Source organism: Anas platyrhynchos, chromosome 2 (assembly GCF_047663525.1).
Source record: "Anas platyrhynchos isolate ZD024472 breed Pekin duck chromosome 2, IASCAAS_PekinDuck_T2T, whole genome shotgun sequence".
NCBI lineage: Eukaryota > Metazoa > Chordata > Aves > Anseriformes > Anatidae > Anas > Anas platyrhynchos.
Window position 1 is genome coordinate 24,471,744 of NC_092588.1, and position 19,513 is coordinate 24,491,256.

Sequence of the window (19,513 nt, forward strand, 5' to 3'; positions counted from 1 at the left end):
TAAGCAGACGTTTTCTTTGGAAAGAAACCACAGTTGGGATTTCCTGCAGCATTCAGGAAATAATGTGAAAAGTTCTCTGTTGCAGATCAGAAGACAGCAGAATTGTTTCAGCAGGCTCTTGCAATATCATTCCTCCAGCCAAATGCACTGTTGGCAACGGGCTTTAAAAGACACAAAAGCAAAAAATTCTTTAAATGATGGTAATAATGCTGAAAAAAAAATAATGATTTTTCCCTCCGATTTTTCCCTATACTAGTTCATATCTGAGACACCTGTGATTTTCAGAGCAACTGGTGAAAAAGATGGAATAATTGACATTGTGCCAAAGACAGGAATGCTGTATCTCAATGGGTCTCTGGACCGGGAGACTAAAGCGGTGCACAGGCTGCAGGTAAAAACTCAACAAAAAATAGAAAGGAAAGGTTTTTCATATTCATCTTGCTAGTTATTCATGAAGAATGGCAGGATAAATTCCATGGCTAGGTTGTGAAAATAAACTATTGCCATCTATTTAGAGAGGTTATAATCTATTTAGTGACAATGATGCAACCAGGTGACATTTAGATACAGAAGCATAGACCTCATCTCTATTAGATAGAAGCAGAAAGCTGTTTGGAGATATCAGGGACTATGTGTTTGTCCTGTTATCTTCTTTCCATGAAGATCTTGGCATGAATGCTGCCGGGAGTGGGACAGCAGGTATGCAGTCTTTTTGCCTCAGTACAGCCTTGTGCTCTTCTTCTATGTCAAGAATGGCATTGCCTTTTTTCTGAGGCACTAGCAAATAAGAAGGAAATGGTCATGAGAGGATCAATGTCTGAACAAAGGACATGATGATGTTTTAGTTAGCCTTAGTTATCTTTCTAAAGCACAAGATGTCTAGCACTTCAGGTTTAGGAGTTTCACATTCTCAGCTCTAAGGCACACACGGATTGGTGAAGTATTAGAGAGGACAATTTCCTAGCCCCAGTAGTTAACTCTAAACTTGTGAGTCCTTTACAGACAAGAAGAAACAGTGACAGAACTGAAAAATGATCCTTGGTTAGGCATAAATTATCATGATTTGATCTATTGTATGCAAACAAAATAAAGTCCAACAGATATAATATATACTTGATGCTTTAAAGTCAAACAACTAAAAAACGAGAAGTCTCATTATTCAGAACAAAAATGTCATCAGAACTAAGGATTAAGTTTTATTAACAAACTTTGGATCAGCCTGCTCTTCTGGTTGATGTTAACAACAGTATGCTTGAGTCCTCTATGTCATGTTGGGTTTTCTCCTTTGTCTTTAGAAAGTATCTATTTCTATTTAAAGGAGATCTTGAGGTCTAAGCTATGCAAGAGTAGAGGTAGTCTGCTGAGGATGGAAGTTAGAAATTGCCCTCTGAGAAATGTTGGTAAATGCAGGAATAGGTTATTCTGTTTTGTTGGTGTTACATACTATGGTGAATCATTGTCAGTGAGCTACTGTGGTAAATTTGTTCTTGTAGATGGAGCCACCCAGTGATGGCTCTCACCAGATTTGCATGACAGTAGAAATCACTTTGCATTTGACAATCATTTGATTGTCATTTTTATTTAGGTCTTTACACCTCAAATTTATCTATGTGAAAATAATTATTTATTGTTCCTTCTTTTTTTCAAATCAAGGTGGAATGTCTGGATGAAAATGGAGACGTAGTGAAAGGTCCATATTCTGTGACAATATATGTTGAGGATATCAATGACAACCCACCAAAATTTGACCAGACAACATACACTGGAGTGGTGAGGCAAAACTCCCGTGCAGGTAATCATCACAATAACTAAATAATTAATAGGAAGTTAGATAGATTAGTTAAACAGTAAGATAAGTTGGATGTTATACTTCAACAAGCTGAAAAAAAAAACAACACACAACAGTTTTTCCTCCCACAAGATTGTTCTAAATAAAGGTACAAACATGTACAACAGAAATGAAAGTGCAAACAGGTGACCACCAATGTCTAAAATGTAAAGGCTGCCAAAGATTATGCAGACAGACATTGTCAAGAACATTTTAAATCCTTGCACATCAGTGAAATAAAAAGCCAGTGCATAAGTGAGGTATGTGTTTATGACCAATGGTTCTCAGAACCTGGGGTGAACATTAGTATTTACCAGAGAGGCCTGGGTTATGGATTGCAGTAATCCATTCCAGACATAAGGAAGTAACAAAAAGCAGTTTGAGACCTACATCTTGGAAGTGAAATTAAGGACTCAGCCAGATGTTATCACTGTGACCATGGAATCAAGAAGAAACTTTCATTAAAGAATGTGCATATAAGGCTCCACGAGGCCAGAAAATCATTCTGCAATATTTTAGCGTGTACTTCAAATGCATCCAAGTTGAAAAGATTTCGAATGTTGTGTGGGTGCTCAAAAGGCAAAAATGTGGTTATTTTACCATGCATCTCTATTTATTCTTTTAATTGTGTGACTGTTCTTTTATTTACAAGTGTGCTACAACTGTGCATTTTTCTCAATGTGCTCTGTGTTGAACTGCGTTGTGTAAGGACTGTGAAGTATCTTTAAAGTAATAAGAAATACCAGGTGCAGGCACTCTAGCTAGTAGATAGCTGCTCTCTGAGTGAGCTCTGCCACTTCTGCATCTACTGGTCTTTACCCCTATTGTGATTTTATTAAATGGAGAAAGTGGACCCGTGGGATGGCACACAGGCTATGTAACCCCCATGCACAAGTATGTCTTACCACAAGAGCTGTGTTATGAAACAACAGCAGCTCACTGTAAGCTGACTTCCCTGGTTGTGAGCTCTGCTCAGATGGGCTACGTGTTGAGGTTTCAGTCATCTCTTACAACTGTTTCTTCTCTAATCCAAACAGGCAAGCCCTTCATGTATGTCCACGCCACTGACCCGGATGATCCTACAACCCCTCATGCACAGCTGACATACAGCATTCTCCACCATTTTCCCAACCCTTATTCAGACATGCTTTTCCAGATTGATAGTACAACTGGAGCAATCTCACCAAGTAGGACAGGTATGTCAAATTACTCATCTGTCAAAAAACAAGCATGAGTTTTGGGGTATACATAGAAACGAAACAACAACTCTGATGTTATACTCTAAATAAACTCAGTCATTGAGACATACTCCATGGAGAACCTGGTTTTGGTGATTTTTCTTTATGTTTCCCACCAAATTCAAGAGCAGTTAGAAGAAATGGAGACCAGGATCTGAAAATATGTTGAGAAGACAGATAGATCCTCTGACCCTCTGGACTACACTGAGTTAGTTCTCTTCCCTGAAATGTAGCATTAACATAAAAAATGTAGAGAAAGGTCAGCCAGCTACATAATCCCACATAAACTTAAATAATTAAAAAATAAATAAATAAATCTCTTCTGCCAGGCCTACTATGTTGTGCTGCATTGTTCAGAGAAGACAGAGGAAGGAGGTTGTTGAGATTTGGCACAGAGGTCTATCTAAGCAGTGATCATGGAGCAGATGTAGAAGCAAGATGCATGTAGGAGGCAATGGGCAGGTGAAACATCTCCCCAGCCTCTGCTTCATTTTCTCACAGCTCTTTGCTCTGTCTCTAGGCTCCTTTTACTTAGATCCCCAAAAGCAGAACACCTTCACACTTGTTGTCGCCGTGAAGGATATGGCAGGGATGACAACAAATGCTTTCACCAGCAGCACCGACGTGATCATCAATGTGAAGGAGAGCCTGTGGAAGGCTCCCCCCACCATCTACATTCAGGAAAACTCGACCGAAACCCACCCTGTGAACATCAGCCAGGTAGGGCCCTTGGCCACAGTCCCTGCAATGCTCCTCAGTGCCACAGAGTTATTTTCTTTCATCTCACGGCACTCAACAATGGATTCTCCAGAAGTACTTTGGCACCTCCCCGTTATTTTCCATATGGTATCCTTTGTAAATGATCTTTAGGACAGGTCTCATTAACATATTGTTAGGATGAAATTAATGGTTTGACAGGGACTGAGCATCTGATCAGAGATACAAGCATCTGAGTGACTAGACTTTGCCTTTCAGTTTGGGCAGGCTGGTGGCATCACCTGTGTACAATAATATTTCATGGACAGAGGAAATTTTGGAAAAGGTCATTCTGAGGTTAGCTTCTTCTGTCTACAGAAGATCTTGTCAGGGGTCCAGCTCCACTGCAACCCTGTTGTGAGTAGTTTCCCTTACTCAGAGACATCTTCTGTGGCCAGTTTTGTGTGGCACAGTGAACCTGCCATGTCCAAAGTACCTAGGAAAGATTTGAATAGCCTCCTGCAGCTTCCTGCATTCCCATGGTATTTCTCTTCCTCTGATATTTCACCAGGCAAACACAAAACATTTTGCCTGTAACTGCAGAGTGGGAGTGATATATGTACTACTAAATATTAACCAACAGACCAACAGCCTTTCAGAAATGTTTGACTTTGAAAACCGCCTTGGCACTGGCACCCCCAGTGCTGTGATCCCCTGAGCATGGCAGGATTTCTTCGTTAATTTGGCAGCCTTTACTACATTTAATTTCATATCTCAAATATTCCACTAAAGTTTCCCTGTCACAGACTTTGAGGCATATAAGGAGCTTGCACACACATATGTGTACATAGGTTCTGGATGTTTGTTTTGCTGTTCCACATCACAGAATTAGATAAAGAAAAAAAGAAAAGAGAGGGATAGGCAGTGTAAGGAGATGGAATAAATTAGTGTCAGGACATTCAAATAGTAATTCCTTCTCCTTTACCACCATTTACTTTCACAAAACCCTTCCACAAAAAGATAGGCATAATAGCCCATCCTTGACAGCTGGAGAAACTGAGATAAAATGGCTTCACCACGACAGTTCAGAGAGCAGGGATGGATTATTGGTCTGGTTTTCTGAGGTTTATCCCAAGAGCCTGCCAAACTGTTAATTTTCTGGTTTATGAAGCTAACGGGAATGCAGTCGTTTCTGTTTGTGGCCCAGAAATGATCCCTGTTAAATCTCAGTCCACACTTGTGACTTCCTATCCTGACTTATTTTTGTGTTTTTTAGGTGCACTCCAATGAAGCAGATGTAATTTATGAGCTTTTTGAAAAAGAAGGGCTGGCCAGATTCCCATTTTCCATTGATCGGAATGGGGTTATTTATGTGACTGAGCCATTGGATAGGGAAAAAAAGGATTCTGTAAGTAAACATGCACAACCTAACCGATGGGAGGGAGCGGCCAGATGATTACTGCTGGGGGAGTAAACACAAGAAAGTTATAGAGGATGGAGGGGGAAAAAAAAAGAAAAGTTTTGTTTCTTAACAGATATGAAAGTATATTCATCTACTACATGGTAGACAGTTTTTAGTTTGCTACCCTAAAATATTTCTCCATGGGTCTGGTGTAGTGATCACCACCCACAATGTTATGTATAACGTGCAACACAGAACGCACCATGCCGGGGTTGTAGGTGCATAAGTAGAGGGCAGGAACTTTGCACATTTTAAATCTAGTTCAGATCCCAGGGACCGCAGCAGAGGAGGAGTTCAAATTGCAGCTGGAATTTTTAAGTTACTCTGAAGCTCTCCATCTTGGGGGCTTCTATGCAGAAAACCCTCTGTTGTTATTTTCTTGGAAGAAATCTGGAGACAGAAAGGCCAAGGATCAGCTATGCTGGAGGAATCGCATCTTTGTATGTGACAGATTCGTTTGTAAAGTGACAAAAATTAAATGTTCCTGCTTTTCATGATTTTTTTTGAGAGAGTAAGTTCACAGGACAGAGAATTGTTCAGAGAATTGTTCGTTGACTCACTTCTTTTGAGAACTCAGACCTCGGGCACAAAGGCATCATGGAAGAACTCTGACATAAACAGAGGGAAAATAGTGAGCAGACAAATGAGAACATTTCATTTGCATGGAAGGCACCCGTGGTTATCCATTTAAATGCAAAAATGTCACTGTGGACATCCAACACATCTAATCTTGCTACCCTCTTTGCAGTATTTGTTCTATGCGGTCACAAAAGATTCAGTGGGAGAACTGGTGGACAAGCCTCTGCAAATTAAAGTTATTGTGAAAGACATTAATGACAATCCCCCCGTGTGCGAGAATGCCCTTACTGTATTTGAAGTTCAAGAAAATGAAGGTGGAGGTAAGAAAACAGCTTCTACTCATTTATACACATCATTCTAGCCCTCTTACTGTTTCCAGCTGTGTGCAAACAGCTAGAATTTCTCATCCCAAAGAGTAAAATACAGCTATCCTGGAGGAACATTCTTCTGTGCCAACAGCCCTGTTGTTTTTGTTTTGAGAATCCATGTGGAAATGATATCAGTAAACTGAGGAGGACAGACCCCAAACCAGTATTTAAAAAATGGCGTTCAATTTAAAACATAAATTTGCATTTTCCCATAATTGGATTAATGCTTACAATGTAAACAAAACAACAAACAAACAAACAAAAACTTTTATTATCATTTCAATTGCTATAATTTCAAGAAATACCGTTCTAAAAGTGGCTTGAGCCCTTTTCCACCCATGCCTGTACTCCTCCAGTGTAATGCCTTTGACTTCAGGGGGCAGTTACTGAAACCTATCCCTAAGTCTTCACATTGGTTATTTGGTTTCAAAGATGAAAGTGCCTTCTTCAATGGCACAGTCCTCTTGGACTGCCCCAATCCCAAACCAGCTGTTTGGGATGTTAAAGGAAAACACTCTAAGAAGTCAAATGATTGTGTCCAGCACAGTGTTTTCCACACAGCTGTGTTCTTATCACCACCCTACTTGCATTGGTGTCACTGTCATCACTGTGCACCTCTGTGGAGAAGTAAACGGGAACCCTGCATTATCCGAGTGATTCTGATTTCCGATTTTCTGTCACAGGCAGTACTATTGGCACCCTGCATGCTACAGACATGGATGAGAAGGACACCCTCAATTCTCGCCTGAAGTTCAGTATTGAGAGTCAGGTTCCTGCTGTTCCTTCAAGTAATATGTTCATTGTTCAGCAAGACACTGGGACTTTGCAGTTAATGAGTTCTTCATTAAATAAGCAAACTGCAGCCAACTATTCCTTGAAGGTGATGGTAACAGATGCAGGTATGTAATGCCTAAGTTTTATGTTGAAGTAGTTTTGTTCATGTTGACATCTCTGACGCTCAGTGTCCAAGGGACAAGAGGAGTCCTAAGGAATTCTAATATCTGGAGATATTCAAGGTCTGTCTGGACACCTACCTCAGCAACTTGCTCTAGGGAACCTGCTTTGGCAGGGGGGTTGGACCCAATGATCTCTTGAGGTCCCTTCCAACCCCTACAGTTCTGTGATTCTGTGAATTCACTGGAAGCAGCACAGGGATCTGGCTTGTCCTGGCATTGCCCTTCCTTGTTCTTGAGGTGCAGAGATGTTAATTGTGATTCATAATGCAAGTATGGAAGGAAACCAGCTCTAGGGAAGTGCGTGGTTCAACTGGGATTGTTCGTTAACAAGCAAATCTCTCTTGTAAGAAATTTCCTTTCACAGGGGAAAAATATGAAGAGATCATATGACTGATTGTTTAGATATTGCATTTTCCCCCCTAAATTCCCTCAAAGAGACTCACTGAAAAAGCTGAAGTTATTAAACGCAGCTGCCCAGAGAGTCTAGATGGTGTATTTTAAAAGATTAAGAGCTGAACTTTATCTTCAGAAAACAGTCTTGTCCATTAGGCAAGTTCCCAGGAGTCCTTTGTGGTTCACTGAATGGAAAGGAAATCAAACCCTGTATTAAAGCTTAAAGCTTTGTGCTGGAGTCCTCACAGTCAGGCAAAATTTGTGCTTGGAGAAACTTGCTAGTACATAAAGCAGTGTGATGTATCCCTTAATGAAATAGCATCACTTAGATATGAAAACCTCGCTGGGGGAGAAGCCAGTGAATTGTTTGGGATGCTTGTTTGAATTTCATCCAAACATTTTTAACTTTCAGCTTATGGAGCACACTTGGAAAACACTAAAATCCAGCTACACTGGAATATCACACAGACAGAGAGAGTATGGTTTCAAAATCACAAATCCCTTGCTATAGTGTCCCTGCTCAGGGAGTGTATAGATTTATGCAGATCTGAGGTTTAAGTTTGGCTATAATGAAAATGAAGGTGCTGTCTGACGGCCCACCAAGAGGACACAGTAGAATAACATCCTGAGTGTTAGTTTTTATACGTAAAAGTGATGTTGAGAAAGATAACACAGTTCATAGCCAGGATGTGGTTAAAAAAAAAGTGAGGGAAATGAAACAAAAGAGGATGGATCTATGTTCAGAAAACTGGGAAAGTAAGATAGCAAGTGAGGCTTTCACTGATTACAAGATACTGGAAATTGAGTCGTTCTTACAGTAGCAGGGCTCTGCTTGATTCAAGCAATTTGACAGTGTTCGCTTTTGCACATAGTGAACCCTTCTAAAGCAAAGTTATTTTTGGCAGAAGGGCTGCTGTGACATTGCTTGTTCTTTTACCATGCAGATTTCCAGACAATCTGTGAAGTGCAAGTACATGTCATCGACATCAACGACCAGATTCCCATCTTTGAAAAATCAGATGTGAGTATTTTTAACACCGTCTTTGATGTTCCTAACAAACTTTTGACAAATGTTTGAGCATGCACTCATTGTCTACAGAAGTCAGTGGAAAACTAACTGTTTACAGAACAGGTAACAGAGCAAACCACCAGTGAAACTAAAGGCAAGGTATTGCTGGAAAGCCTGCTTATGAGGTCTGTCTAGACAATAAACAGTGGGCCTAATTCATAGTTAATTATGAAATGCAAGATAATTTGCTGTGCAAAAAACCTATGTGTATAGAAATAAATTATTCTTTTGGCCCAAATCTCACTGCAGTGGCCGTCATGCCTACATTTAGGTGCCTAAGCTCCCACTGAGCTCAGAAAAGCTGTCCAGCCCACCAGGTGTAGGTGTCCTCTTGGGGAAGCTGTATTGGTTTTGGGGCTGTTGATTTTCTCATCAGAAGGTCTCGGTTCAGGACCTGGTCTCAAAAATGAGATTCTGTCACCTTTGCTAAATGTACAGCTAATAAAGGGGGTATAGTTTTGCTCTAGTTCCCCTCTTGCAGCTCTGGGTTCCCCCATGCAGTGAGGTAGCTCGCTTCTACTGCTGAGCTTGTAGCACTCAGCTTTTTATCTGCAGATGGTGCTAGGTGTGTTATGTTTCAATGATCTCTCTCTCCTCAGTATCACAATGTGACTGTTGCAGAAAGTATCCCAGTAGGAACAGTGATATTAGAAATTCAAGCTACTGATACGGACGAGCCTGACACAGGGAGCTCCCACATCATTTACCAAGTGGAGGAAGGAGATCCAAACCACAAGTTCATCATAGAGACAGATCCTGAAACAAACCGAGGGTTTGTCAAGATTAACAAGGTGAATAGATGGGTTTCTTCTCTTCTCTCTCTCTCTCTACATGTACATTTGTCGTATACAGTACTTCACTGGCACAGTGCTCAGGCACACCTACCCTCCTGCCCTTGTTGTCCCCCACCTACCCTCTGCTGCTGGCCCCTGCTCTGGGCTCTGGCCGATGAAGGAGCTCTTTATGCATCATGGGGAAAAAACAGCATTACTTGAGTGATGCAGATTTTCCTTCCTGCTGGTGATCTGGGCCATTGGTGGTTTTTGCCACCAAGTGGAAGTGAAACTCACTTGTCTCAGTGCCAGTACAGCGAGGCAGTTTGTTCCTGCTGAGGCCAACACTGACTGTGACAAAACCAAGGTCAGCGTGTGCTGAGGTGGGTGATAAATCCCACGTGCTGAGTGTTGGGATCAGAAACACAAGGTACATTTTCCATTGCATCCATGTGTTTCAGTATCAAAAGGGTCCTCCCTTTGAAATTAGCCTTCTTGGAGGCATGTGAACAACGGGTCTGGAAAAATGATCACTCATTTTCCAAAGAGTTACACGTAGTTTGCATCAAGTTCACGTGCCACTGGCCATGGGCAGTGATCGGTGGATTATCTTTGGGCTCAACCTCAGCATCATTTTTTCCTGAAGATGCAATTGTGAGAAACTCCGTGGTGTAACAACCCTTGCAAGCAATTCTGTCAGCCAGAGGTCATCCAAGGCCTTCTAGTACAAGAACTATAAATACTATTGCTGTAAACAGGATATAGTTATTAAACTTAGGCAGGTGGCAACATTATTAGGACATGCAGTTGCTGAGGAAGCCTCCAAATGGGCATATGGTTTCACTTACATTGACTGTTCTCAGTGTCATTTTACTCTTGACAGCTCTCCCCTATTTCCTCTATATCTTCCTTGGGAAGAAGAGGATTTTGCCATTTCTCATGGCCGGAAAGGCAGGGATGCTCTCCTCTGCCATCTGGCAGGGACGCTGGGGTCTCTGCCTGTGGGTTGCTGCCCCATCGCAGGCCAGGCACAGTCAGGAGGGCTACAGATGAGAAATGAGAACACCCTCACATCTGCCTGGTGCTTGCTGAACCAGACAGCGGTACTATTGCTTAAAGCACTTTTTTTTTTCTTTTTCTGATTTACTCAGGCTCTTGATTTTGAAACAGACAAAGTGCATAACCTGGTGATCAACGCCACAAACCCCGAACCTCTGGTGTCTGGGGTGCAGTACAATGCCAGCTCCCGCACCCGTTTCAAAGTTTTTGTAACCAACATGGATGAGCCACCTACCTTTCAACAGCCAGTTTACACAGCAAACGTATCAGAAGACATTCCTGTAAACACTCTGGTCGTGAAAGCAGAGGCCTATGATCCTGAGGGGGATACTGTAAGGTAAAAAAGAGTGACCAAGATTTATTTATTATATGTAAGATTTAGATTTTTTTTTCCTAATAGAGGTACAAGGAAAAAGCACACAATGTTTGGCATAGAGGAAAAGGTTGCTTTTTTTTTTTTTTTTTTTTTAATAAAAGCTTGCCTATTCTCAACTTCTGATAGAAAATCAGGTGTGGTTGGGTGGTGGCTGGTGACCTACCTGCAGCAGACTACTGGGCAGTGCTTTTCTAACCAACTTTCTGTCTGTGTTGTGACAAGCATCACCAGTGGGGCCCTTGAACAAGGAAACTAAAAGTGAGAAAGGCCAATGTGTGTCTCCAGGAAAAAGTCAGAGCCAGTTTGAGAATAACAAGGTTTCCAAATACACCTTACAAAATGCCTTTAAGAAATAAATGAAGTATGTACTGAAATGCTTTCAGGAACCAGTAGGACAGTAGCCAATTTTCACATCAGTCAGGAAACCACAAAGGGCTTTTATCCACCAAAACACACAACTAATAGCAAAGCTCAAGTTCATGACTGATCATTCATTCATTTACTTTTCTGACTGTCAAAGACTAAAGGTCTACCTCCACCTTGGATGCAAAGCGCCATGCAAGCCAACTCCTGTTCTTGTGAGTGGGATGCAAAACCTCAGACTGGCTCATTTGGTGGCCCAACACTTTGTCATATGGTCAAGTCACCATGAGCCTCTGCCAGAGCACAGATCCATGCAGAAAGCTGTGCAGCATGGTATAAATGTATCTATTCCAGTAGTGTCAGGCAGAACTGTTCGTGGTTCTTGCTGCACGATTTCCAGCTAGAATGCTGAACAGATCAATCCAAAACAAACAGTCCTTGAGATTTAACTAAAACTGAGCAAAACACCAAGTAGTTAATGGAGTTGCAGAATATGACCATTAGGCCTCCTGTGGATTTTTATTCCCAGAGGTTTCTCATCTGGCTTTCTACTTCCCCCTAACTTTTGGGAACTTAGCATGTTTGGCCTTCTGTCAAGCTGGTTAAACAGTGAGCCACATCGTCCAGAAGCTCTGGGAGATGATGACAGAGACAGATGACAGAAATTCATGTTTACATAAACCACATTATGTTAAAAAATAAGTTAAAAGAAGTATAATAAAAATTATAAAAAGTAAAAATTCACAAGCATGTCAGCATGCTGTTTTAATGCAATGGGCACTGAAAGAGCAAAAGAATGAAAAAGGTCACATATAGTCAATAAATGGCTTTGTTTTAACTGGGTCATATGTTCATGGTTAAATTTGTATAAGTAAATACCCACAGACCCTGTGCTTTTTCTGCCTTTATATATTTATATATATATATATATTTTTATATATATATAAATATATATATATATATATTTAATAATATAAATTTATATATATTTATATATATATAAATATATATATAAATATATATATATATATTTAACAATATATATATATATATATTTTAAACAATAATGGCAATTATGTGGTGATGCTTAAAACTGCTTAAAACACTCCCAAGTCCCTATGGTAATCGCAGCCTGCTCCAGACTGGCAGCAGGTGACCTCTGCAGTCTATCTCAGGGTGCTTGGTCCCTCATTTATCCAAAAAAGGGAGCCTGGCTGCACTGCTCCTCCCACTCCACACACTTTGGCTTGTGCCCCCATCAAAACCAAGGCATGACAGACACGATGAGGAGAGAGAGACACAAGGTTAGGACAGAGCATCCTTCTGGAACAACAGATCAGGAATGCCACGGGTTTTGCAGTTAAAAGGAAGGTACAGTTGTAGCACATACAAGCTGGAGGAGCCATGGCATTCCCATAGTTCTGCTCTCACTTTCTAGTGTCTGAACTTAATCCCCACCAAAAATTGATGGGTTTGGCCCCCCTTCTTCAGTCTGTCCCTCCTGGATGGCTGTACTATTAGGACTCTTCCAAAGAACCCTCTCTTCAAATACAATAGCAATCTAGCTACTTGCATATAATCAATAAAGTATATGCTTTGTCAATGTTTTTTCTTGATTTGGTATAACATGTGATTTTTCCCTATTTCCTTCCAAAGATACTCCTTAGAAGGTGATGTGAAGAAATGGCTGAAGATTGATTCAAGCACTGGGAATATATACACTGCTTCCGCTTTGGATCGAGAATACAAAGAATTGTACAAAGTTGATATTGTTGCAACAGAGACAAGTAAGCAATGAAACAGCTACATACACACACAGAGGAATCCTCTGCCCTTACTGCTTTATGAGGGATTATTATACTTCCCATGACTTGAGGAGGACAGGGCAGCAAAACTGAGTGCATGGGAAGCACAGGAATATGTGGTGTATCTTTAGAAGATAAATTCCTTTAGAATTTAACTTTCTTAAAAGACATTTTGGTCTGGCAGATAATGGTGATTAAAACAGCTTTCATGCAGTTAGCTATCATATGCCATTATATTTGCTTAAACAACATGGCATACACTGAAGGCCATAATTTCTTCAGTGTTTTCAGCATCAATATTTTTTTTTTTTTTTACCTTTTTTTCCTCTACACATATAAAGTTTTTAATCTTTCTTGTAGGTATGCTTAGGTTTCCTGAAAATATATCTGGAGAGTAATTCTTAACCTTGTATAGAATTTAATTTTATTGTAAATAAATCTAATACATTAGTTAGTCTGAAATACATTCAGGCTCCTGTTTCCAGCTATTTGGATATTTCAAACCATATACCTGGGGAGATTTCATTGTGTATTTTACGTAAAATAGGGGTTAAAAAGTCTGGACTACATCTGACTGAATGAGGTGTAAATATTGGTTTCCCTTACTAAACACAGATAAATAATAATGCTGGCCACTGTTTTGGGGGACCTGAATAAAGATGCATGTATGTCAGGAAGAAGGTGTGCTTCCTCAGACATTGAGTTGGTGAGGGACCAGTCCTTCAGGAATGGGCAGGAGAAATGACAGGGCTCTGAGAGCTTCTCTTGGGTCTCTTGTCATGGCCCTGGGGCAGAATATTGACTTGAATTTTCTATATACAGAAGATGGATGGGAAACTTTTGGAGTTCCACACTTTAAAAAGTGTTCCAAAGAATGAATGCTCTGACCTCGGATATGACCACTAACCAGATACAATGGTCTAGCTGCCTCCTTTTGCTTGCTACTGTTCTCTAGTTAGATGGGGGCAAACAAATCATACTTTTTAGAAAGTGGTAGTAGCTAACAGGAGTCCCCCAGGACCTCCTGAGACCTTACTTTGTGTCCTGCAGAAAAAATACCACTTCCCACCCCTGCGTGATGGTATACCAGGCGATACGATGGTGTATCGTGTAGGTGATACATATACGATAGCTGCAAATGCCACAATCCAGCCTCTAAGTCCAACCTGTGACTTTTAACTTTGCATTCTGTTAAACTCTACAGAAAATGCTGCTCAGAGATCCAAAATACCCCTCATACTACACTTAAAGGACGTGAACGACAACCCTCCGCAGTTAGTTACGGATTATCCTACTTTCTTTTGCTACCCGGTTCGTGGAGGAGAGAAAGCACTGATTCAAGCTACTGATGTTGATGGACATGTATATGTGCCCAGAATTACTTTTTCTCTCGGGGATGATATGGAAACAAAAAAAAATTGGGAAATCTCAAAAGTCAATGGTAAGTTAATAAAGCTATTCTTGTAATGATATGGGATTCTCTAAGTAATCTGGGAAACACAGAGAAATGTTGAATTCCTTTCTATTCATACTTTTGCATATCTAATATTTCAGGTAGAAAAGAATGTAAGTTATTAAGAAATTCCATAGATTTTGGCGTGTATTTATTTGAACACCTAAGTCTTTTTTTTTTTTTTCTTCAAGAGATAACATTTAGTATGCTACAAGCTACAATTTTTCTAGTACTTAGGAGAGAAGAAAGATGTAAGAATAAAATGTACTGCATGCTTAAAAGAATACAAGATGCTGGTCTAAAGGGACATTTGGACCGACCCCAGTGGATGTTGTACTCTTACATTTCCAAGTTTTGAAGCATCTTAGATGTGGTAGAAGTGCACTAGAAAGGTGGCCTCTCCTACTAAACTATCTTGGGAATAGTTTAAGTTGGTTATAGCTTATAAAAGTATGTGATGAGTCTCTTGGTTTAGATGTGATCATACCACTGTAATACTGCCCAAGCTTAGATTTGGCCCACCCTAGAAATTAAACAGGAAATTCTTTGAGCATATGACACAGAAGGCTAGACTAAGCATTCAGACAGTCCATTTTGACTTGAAGTCTGCAAACCAGTGAGATCTCAGAAGACAAGGAGGGAAACAAGGAACTGCCATCAAGAGGAAAGGGGCCTTAAGAAAGAACACTTGCAGCTGTAATGTTGACCTAAATTTTATGCTTGAGCTGACACAAATATCCCATTTTTTATTTACAGGTACATACGCTCACCTCTCTCCAAAACATGGTAACTTTGAAGAGAAGGTGTACATTGTTCCAGTGATAATTAAAGACAGTGGAAACCCATCTTTGGAAAACAAAGTGAATCTTGAAGGTATGCTACGCACTGCTATTATTTCAATATGCAAAATATTATTTCAAGACAACAGTAATACATAAGAACAATCAAGCTGCACTACTAAACTTCTTGTTAACGTCATGGCATTTCTTTTTGCAGTAAACGTCTGCCAGTGTTCAAGTGAAAAATCATGTTATATAAAACTACAGCATGAGAACTCCAAGCCAAGCGCCGGCCAGGCAATTGGGATTCTTCTTGGTGTCCTGCTAGTTATTGGTAGGTGACTTCTTAGTTGGTCTGAAGCCAGGTCTCTGAGATGGTGCTGATGCATTTCTGACACTGATTCACTCCTTTGGTGAACAGATTTCGTGAATGTTGTAGAATTAGTAAAAAAGCAAAGATCTCATATCTGAGATCATGATCAGTGCAAACTTCAAATGTTTTGATCATCGGGATACCTTTCTTTGGATTGTGCTTCTGCACACACATACAATGTCACAGCAAGCAGTTATAACAAAAGAAAATGCTGCACTGTAGTACATTGTGACTCCACTGCTAACTACCACCTTTTTCCTGTCAGAGAATGGATTGGAACCTCATCGTGGGCTTTCAGATTATAGTGAAAATAGCAAAGCATCCAAGAATGTCATGCTATTTACTGCCTGTAAATTTCCAATCAATTGCTACCCATAGCTTATAATTATGACTTCTTTCACCTACTTCAGCTTTGCAGGTTTACATGTGCCAGTGGGAAAATTGCTTTGAGCTGTGGGACACTGGCATTTACATTAACAAAGTACGATTATATTGTACTGAACAGTATTATGTTCCTATAGGCATGAACTGATACAACTTTGACAACAGGTTTAAAACTTTTTTCCAAAAGAAGACAAAATCTTTTTTGGTATTATTTTCATGAACATATGTACAAAAGTAGTACATGTTGACGTTCCCTAGGAAATGAAAAGCAAAAAGAACTCAGTGCATAATGTCATGTGATTTTTGACTGTGAAGATCACAAGCACTAGACTGGGAGACTGGGAATGAGCCATGGAAAGGGAAGGGAGCGTGAAAGTCCCATGGAGAAAATCAAAGCAAAGAAATTAAACACTTTACAGATCTCATATTCAAAAGAGTAAGGTGAAATTAGAGGATAAAGGGGAAAAAAAAGAAAGAAAGAAAGAAAGAAAAGAACAACAACAACAACAAAAACTTATGTAAGCAATAATTAATCCTGTTTGAGAAGAAAAGAGAACAAGTCCCTGAGAACAAGTTCCCGTTCAACACCTAAAAAGACAAAGACAAACCTCTGTGCTAACTTTTCTTTTGTAATACACAAACCCCTAACACCAGGTAGGGTGCTCATGCATATTTGATATGTGTTCGTCTTTTGAAGATAAAAAAGAGAAGAAAAAAATGATTCCAAGAACCTAAAATGGAAGAAGCCATGCTCAGACCAAGCAATTGACAGAGAAAACCCTCAGTATGCATCTTTATCATTTCTGTTCTAGCTTCTCAAATAACTTGTTTTCTCCCAATGCCTTAGCATGGAGTCATATAACAGTGAAAATTATGTTGGGTAATTGACTAAAGTTATTTTCATTGCAAGAGAGCTGGCCAGCTTTAAAGAGCACATTAAAAGTTTTTTTTTCTGCATTGTAACTTAAGAAAGAAAAACGCAGTGAATGTAGCTCATAAAGGATTTTTTAAAGAATTCCTGAAATGAGTATACAGGGTTTATTTTTCAACATAAATTTTTCCACTTTAAAGGCAAAATCAGATGATAGCCTCTGAGGTGGACTTAACAGGATCTGGGATCAGATATGGGCAAAGAGAAAAGAATGAAGGAGGTATCTAAAAACTTTTTGAAACCTGGGGATATTACAAATGTTGAGTTTGATCTTGAAGCTCAGAAGATGTGACTGTAAAAACAGCTGTATCTTGAAGGCCTGAAAGTGAAAGATAATCTAACACTGATAAAGAGGAGATAAATTTACATTCAGTGCAACAAGCTCATTTTGATTTTAAAAGGATCAAATATATATATGTATTATGTATATAATATGCATATTTTTGTGCATATATACACATATATATATGATTAATGAAGACATTCACAGACACCTTAGATTGGATATGACAAGTGATGATAAAGGGTATAAACACTTCAAATTCAGGCCGGAACAAATCCCACTCATTCTCAGCCATAGGTGAAGAGATTTCTGAGATCTATCAGTTATTCTTAAGAGACACAAAGGAGTTCCATAAGAAGAGAAATTTCACTGTCAGTAGTCTTAGCTTTGCTGTGACAGAATTGCCACTCCATTGGGGAAAACAAACAAACAAACAAACAAACGAAAAGGGGACTATGATTCATGACAACAAATCACTGCTCAAAAGAAGGGGGCTTAAAAGAGACACTTTGTCATCTGGTTAGGTACCAGAGGAGAAGTTCTCCTCCAAGGGAAGTCTGCTGAGTGTTGAGGCATCTCATTCTCCTCAACAGTACCTCAGGTCCCTGAACGTGCTGTTGACCCAGCACTACGTGGTCATTCCCCAGAGCCATTTGGTTCCATTCAAGAAGTAAATCAGTTTGTATATTACAGTATGAGTGTCAGACCCTTTGCTGAAATACCTTCTCAAGAATGTTTTCTCTTTGCTTTACTGATGAGTGCTCTCTTTTTCCAGGTGCCATTATAGGGGGTGTATTTTTCCACATGAAATACAAACAGAAAAATGAAAAGAAGAGCCAACAGAAAGATGCAAAGGATCAGACTGAATGTGTAGAACTGAATCAATGACTGTATATTTCATCAAGCTAAAAATGCCCTTTGGGTTGGGAAGAAGTAGCCTTTGTATCTCCCAAAGCCCTGAAGTGTATTATCATCAACTGAGGATGCAAGCATGCAAAAGCAGACTCCCAGGGTTTGGTCCTCACTTCCATAAGTAATACTACTCAGTCACATAACCAAAACCAAAGATACACTTCAGCAGCAGCCATTACTCGTCAGCTTTGACAAGTGTTAACTCATGACACCACCGAATGCCGAGCTCCTGCAAGGATAAAATGCATGGATCCAGTCTTTGTTCGGCAGCTAAAGTAAACATGGGCTTTCCAGAGGACTACACTGATTGCATGTCTATGGCTCTTTATATCTCAGTAAGTAACTGAAGAGCAGAACAGGGAATGTCCTGTGCTACGTTTGAAGATGTCCCATGAAGTAGCAGGAGTCTCTGACTCTCAACAAAGTTGCTCTCAAGCATTGTAGTCTGTAATTTGCCCTGGGTAATCCCTGCTTACATTTTTCTGGTGATTTTTTTCTAGAAAGATTCACTGGCAATGTGACAGTTCAGTTATGATACCCAGGGTATAACCAGTTCGTGAAGTGCCATGGCTTGTCATTACAGTTTTGAGGTTATAAAACACGTTGACTCATGTGGACACTGGGTGATGTGCTGTTTTATCATACTGCTGCCAATATTTTGCTTGCCCCCTACGTATGTGATAAGAATAAAAATCTTCTTTAAAAGTTTTAGAGTCTACTTATTTTTAAGAAGAGAGAAAGAGACAGTGCATGAGAGCAAACCTTGGCTGCTTGGTTATCTATTGTATTTAACCTTTGTTTTTACGTCATAGAGATGCAAAACGGCTCTCACACCAGGGTGGTATACGGCTGTCTGATTTTACAGATGCAATGATTGCTGGAGGCACGTGTATATTGGTTTCAGTAAATGTATCTGGGCCCAGGATGACACTCAGGGAAGGAAAGCCTTCCTCCTGACAGCATGCCTATAGAAGGACATTTCTGGTGACAATTTGAGGGAGACTTTTCTTTTAAGCTATAAATAAAAACTGACAAATATTGTGCTAAACTGGAAAGACAATATACTTTTGAAAACATTGTAGAAAAGGTCATATGGAAAAGAGTATGCTTGTTTATGCAGAGTTTTTCTTTCTTTCTTTTTCTTTTTTTTTAATAACTTTTGCATGCAGCACAGAACTAGAAAGAAAAGAGCGCTTTTTTGGTAGCATTGCATTATAATAGGTTTTCCTAGAATGCTGCCAGCAAAAACTGTGCTTTTGGGCTTCAGCGACACAACCCAATTGTTGTATCTCTTACCCCAGCTTCCCCAGCTGTCAGAGCTCTGTTATTTGCTGTGGGGCTCGCTGCTGGAATGTATTTATTTTATGATGGGAATGCAATCCATTATATTTGGAAAGTATGACATTCAATTACGTCAGTGTGTCCAGGGACTG

The 19,513-nt window shown here is 39.9% G+C and overlaps 1 protein-coding gene across 2 annotated transcripts in view; it reads left to right on the forward strand.

The window, feature by feature from the left end:
* CDH17 (cadherin 17) overlaps positions 1-18,788 on the forward strand; it is a 37,321-nt gene extending 18,533 nt beyond the window's left edge. For both annotated transcript variants that reach the window (XM_072034458.1, XM_005030112.5), the window contains exons 4-18: positions 257-391; positions 1,654-1,792; positions 2,866-3,024; positions 3,587-3,786; positions 5,039-5,170; positions 5,973-6,123; positions 6,855-7,070; positions 8,465-8,541; positions 9,189-9,380; positions 10,514-10,758; positions 12,817-12,947; positions 14,170-14,406; positions 15,175-15,291; positions 15,415-15,531; positions 17,944-18,788. In XM_072034458.1, the coding sequence (XP_071890559.1) occupies positions 257-391; positions 1,654-1,792; positions 2,866-3,024; positions 3,587-3,786; positions 5,039-5,170; positions 5,973-6,123; positions 6,855-7,070; positions 8,465-8,541; positions 9,189-9,380; positions 10,514-10,758; positions 12,817-12,947; positions 14,170-14,406; positions 15,175-15,291; positions 15,415-15,531; positions 17,944-18,056 (2,361 nt within the window). In that variant the 3' untranslated portion in view covers positions 18,057-18,788. The remainder of the gene's footprint in view (positions 1-256; positions 392-1,653; positions 1,793-2,865; positions 3,025-3,586; positions 3,787-5,038; positions 5,171-5,972; positions 6,124-6,854; positions 7,071-8,464; positions 8,542-9,188; positions 9,381-10,513; positions 10,759-12,816; positions 12,948-14,169; positions 14,407-15,174; positions 15,292-15,414; positions 15,532-17,943) is intronic.
* Positions 18,789-19,513: the final 725 nt, after the last annotated feature.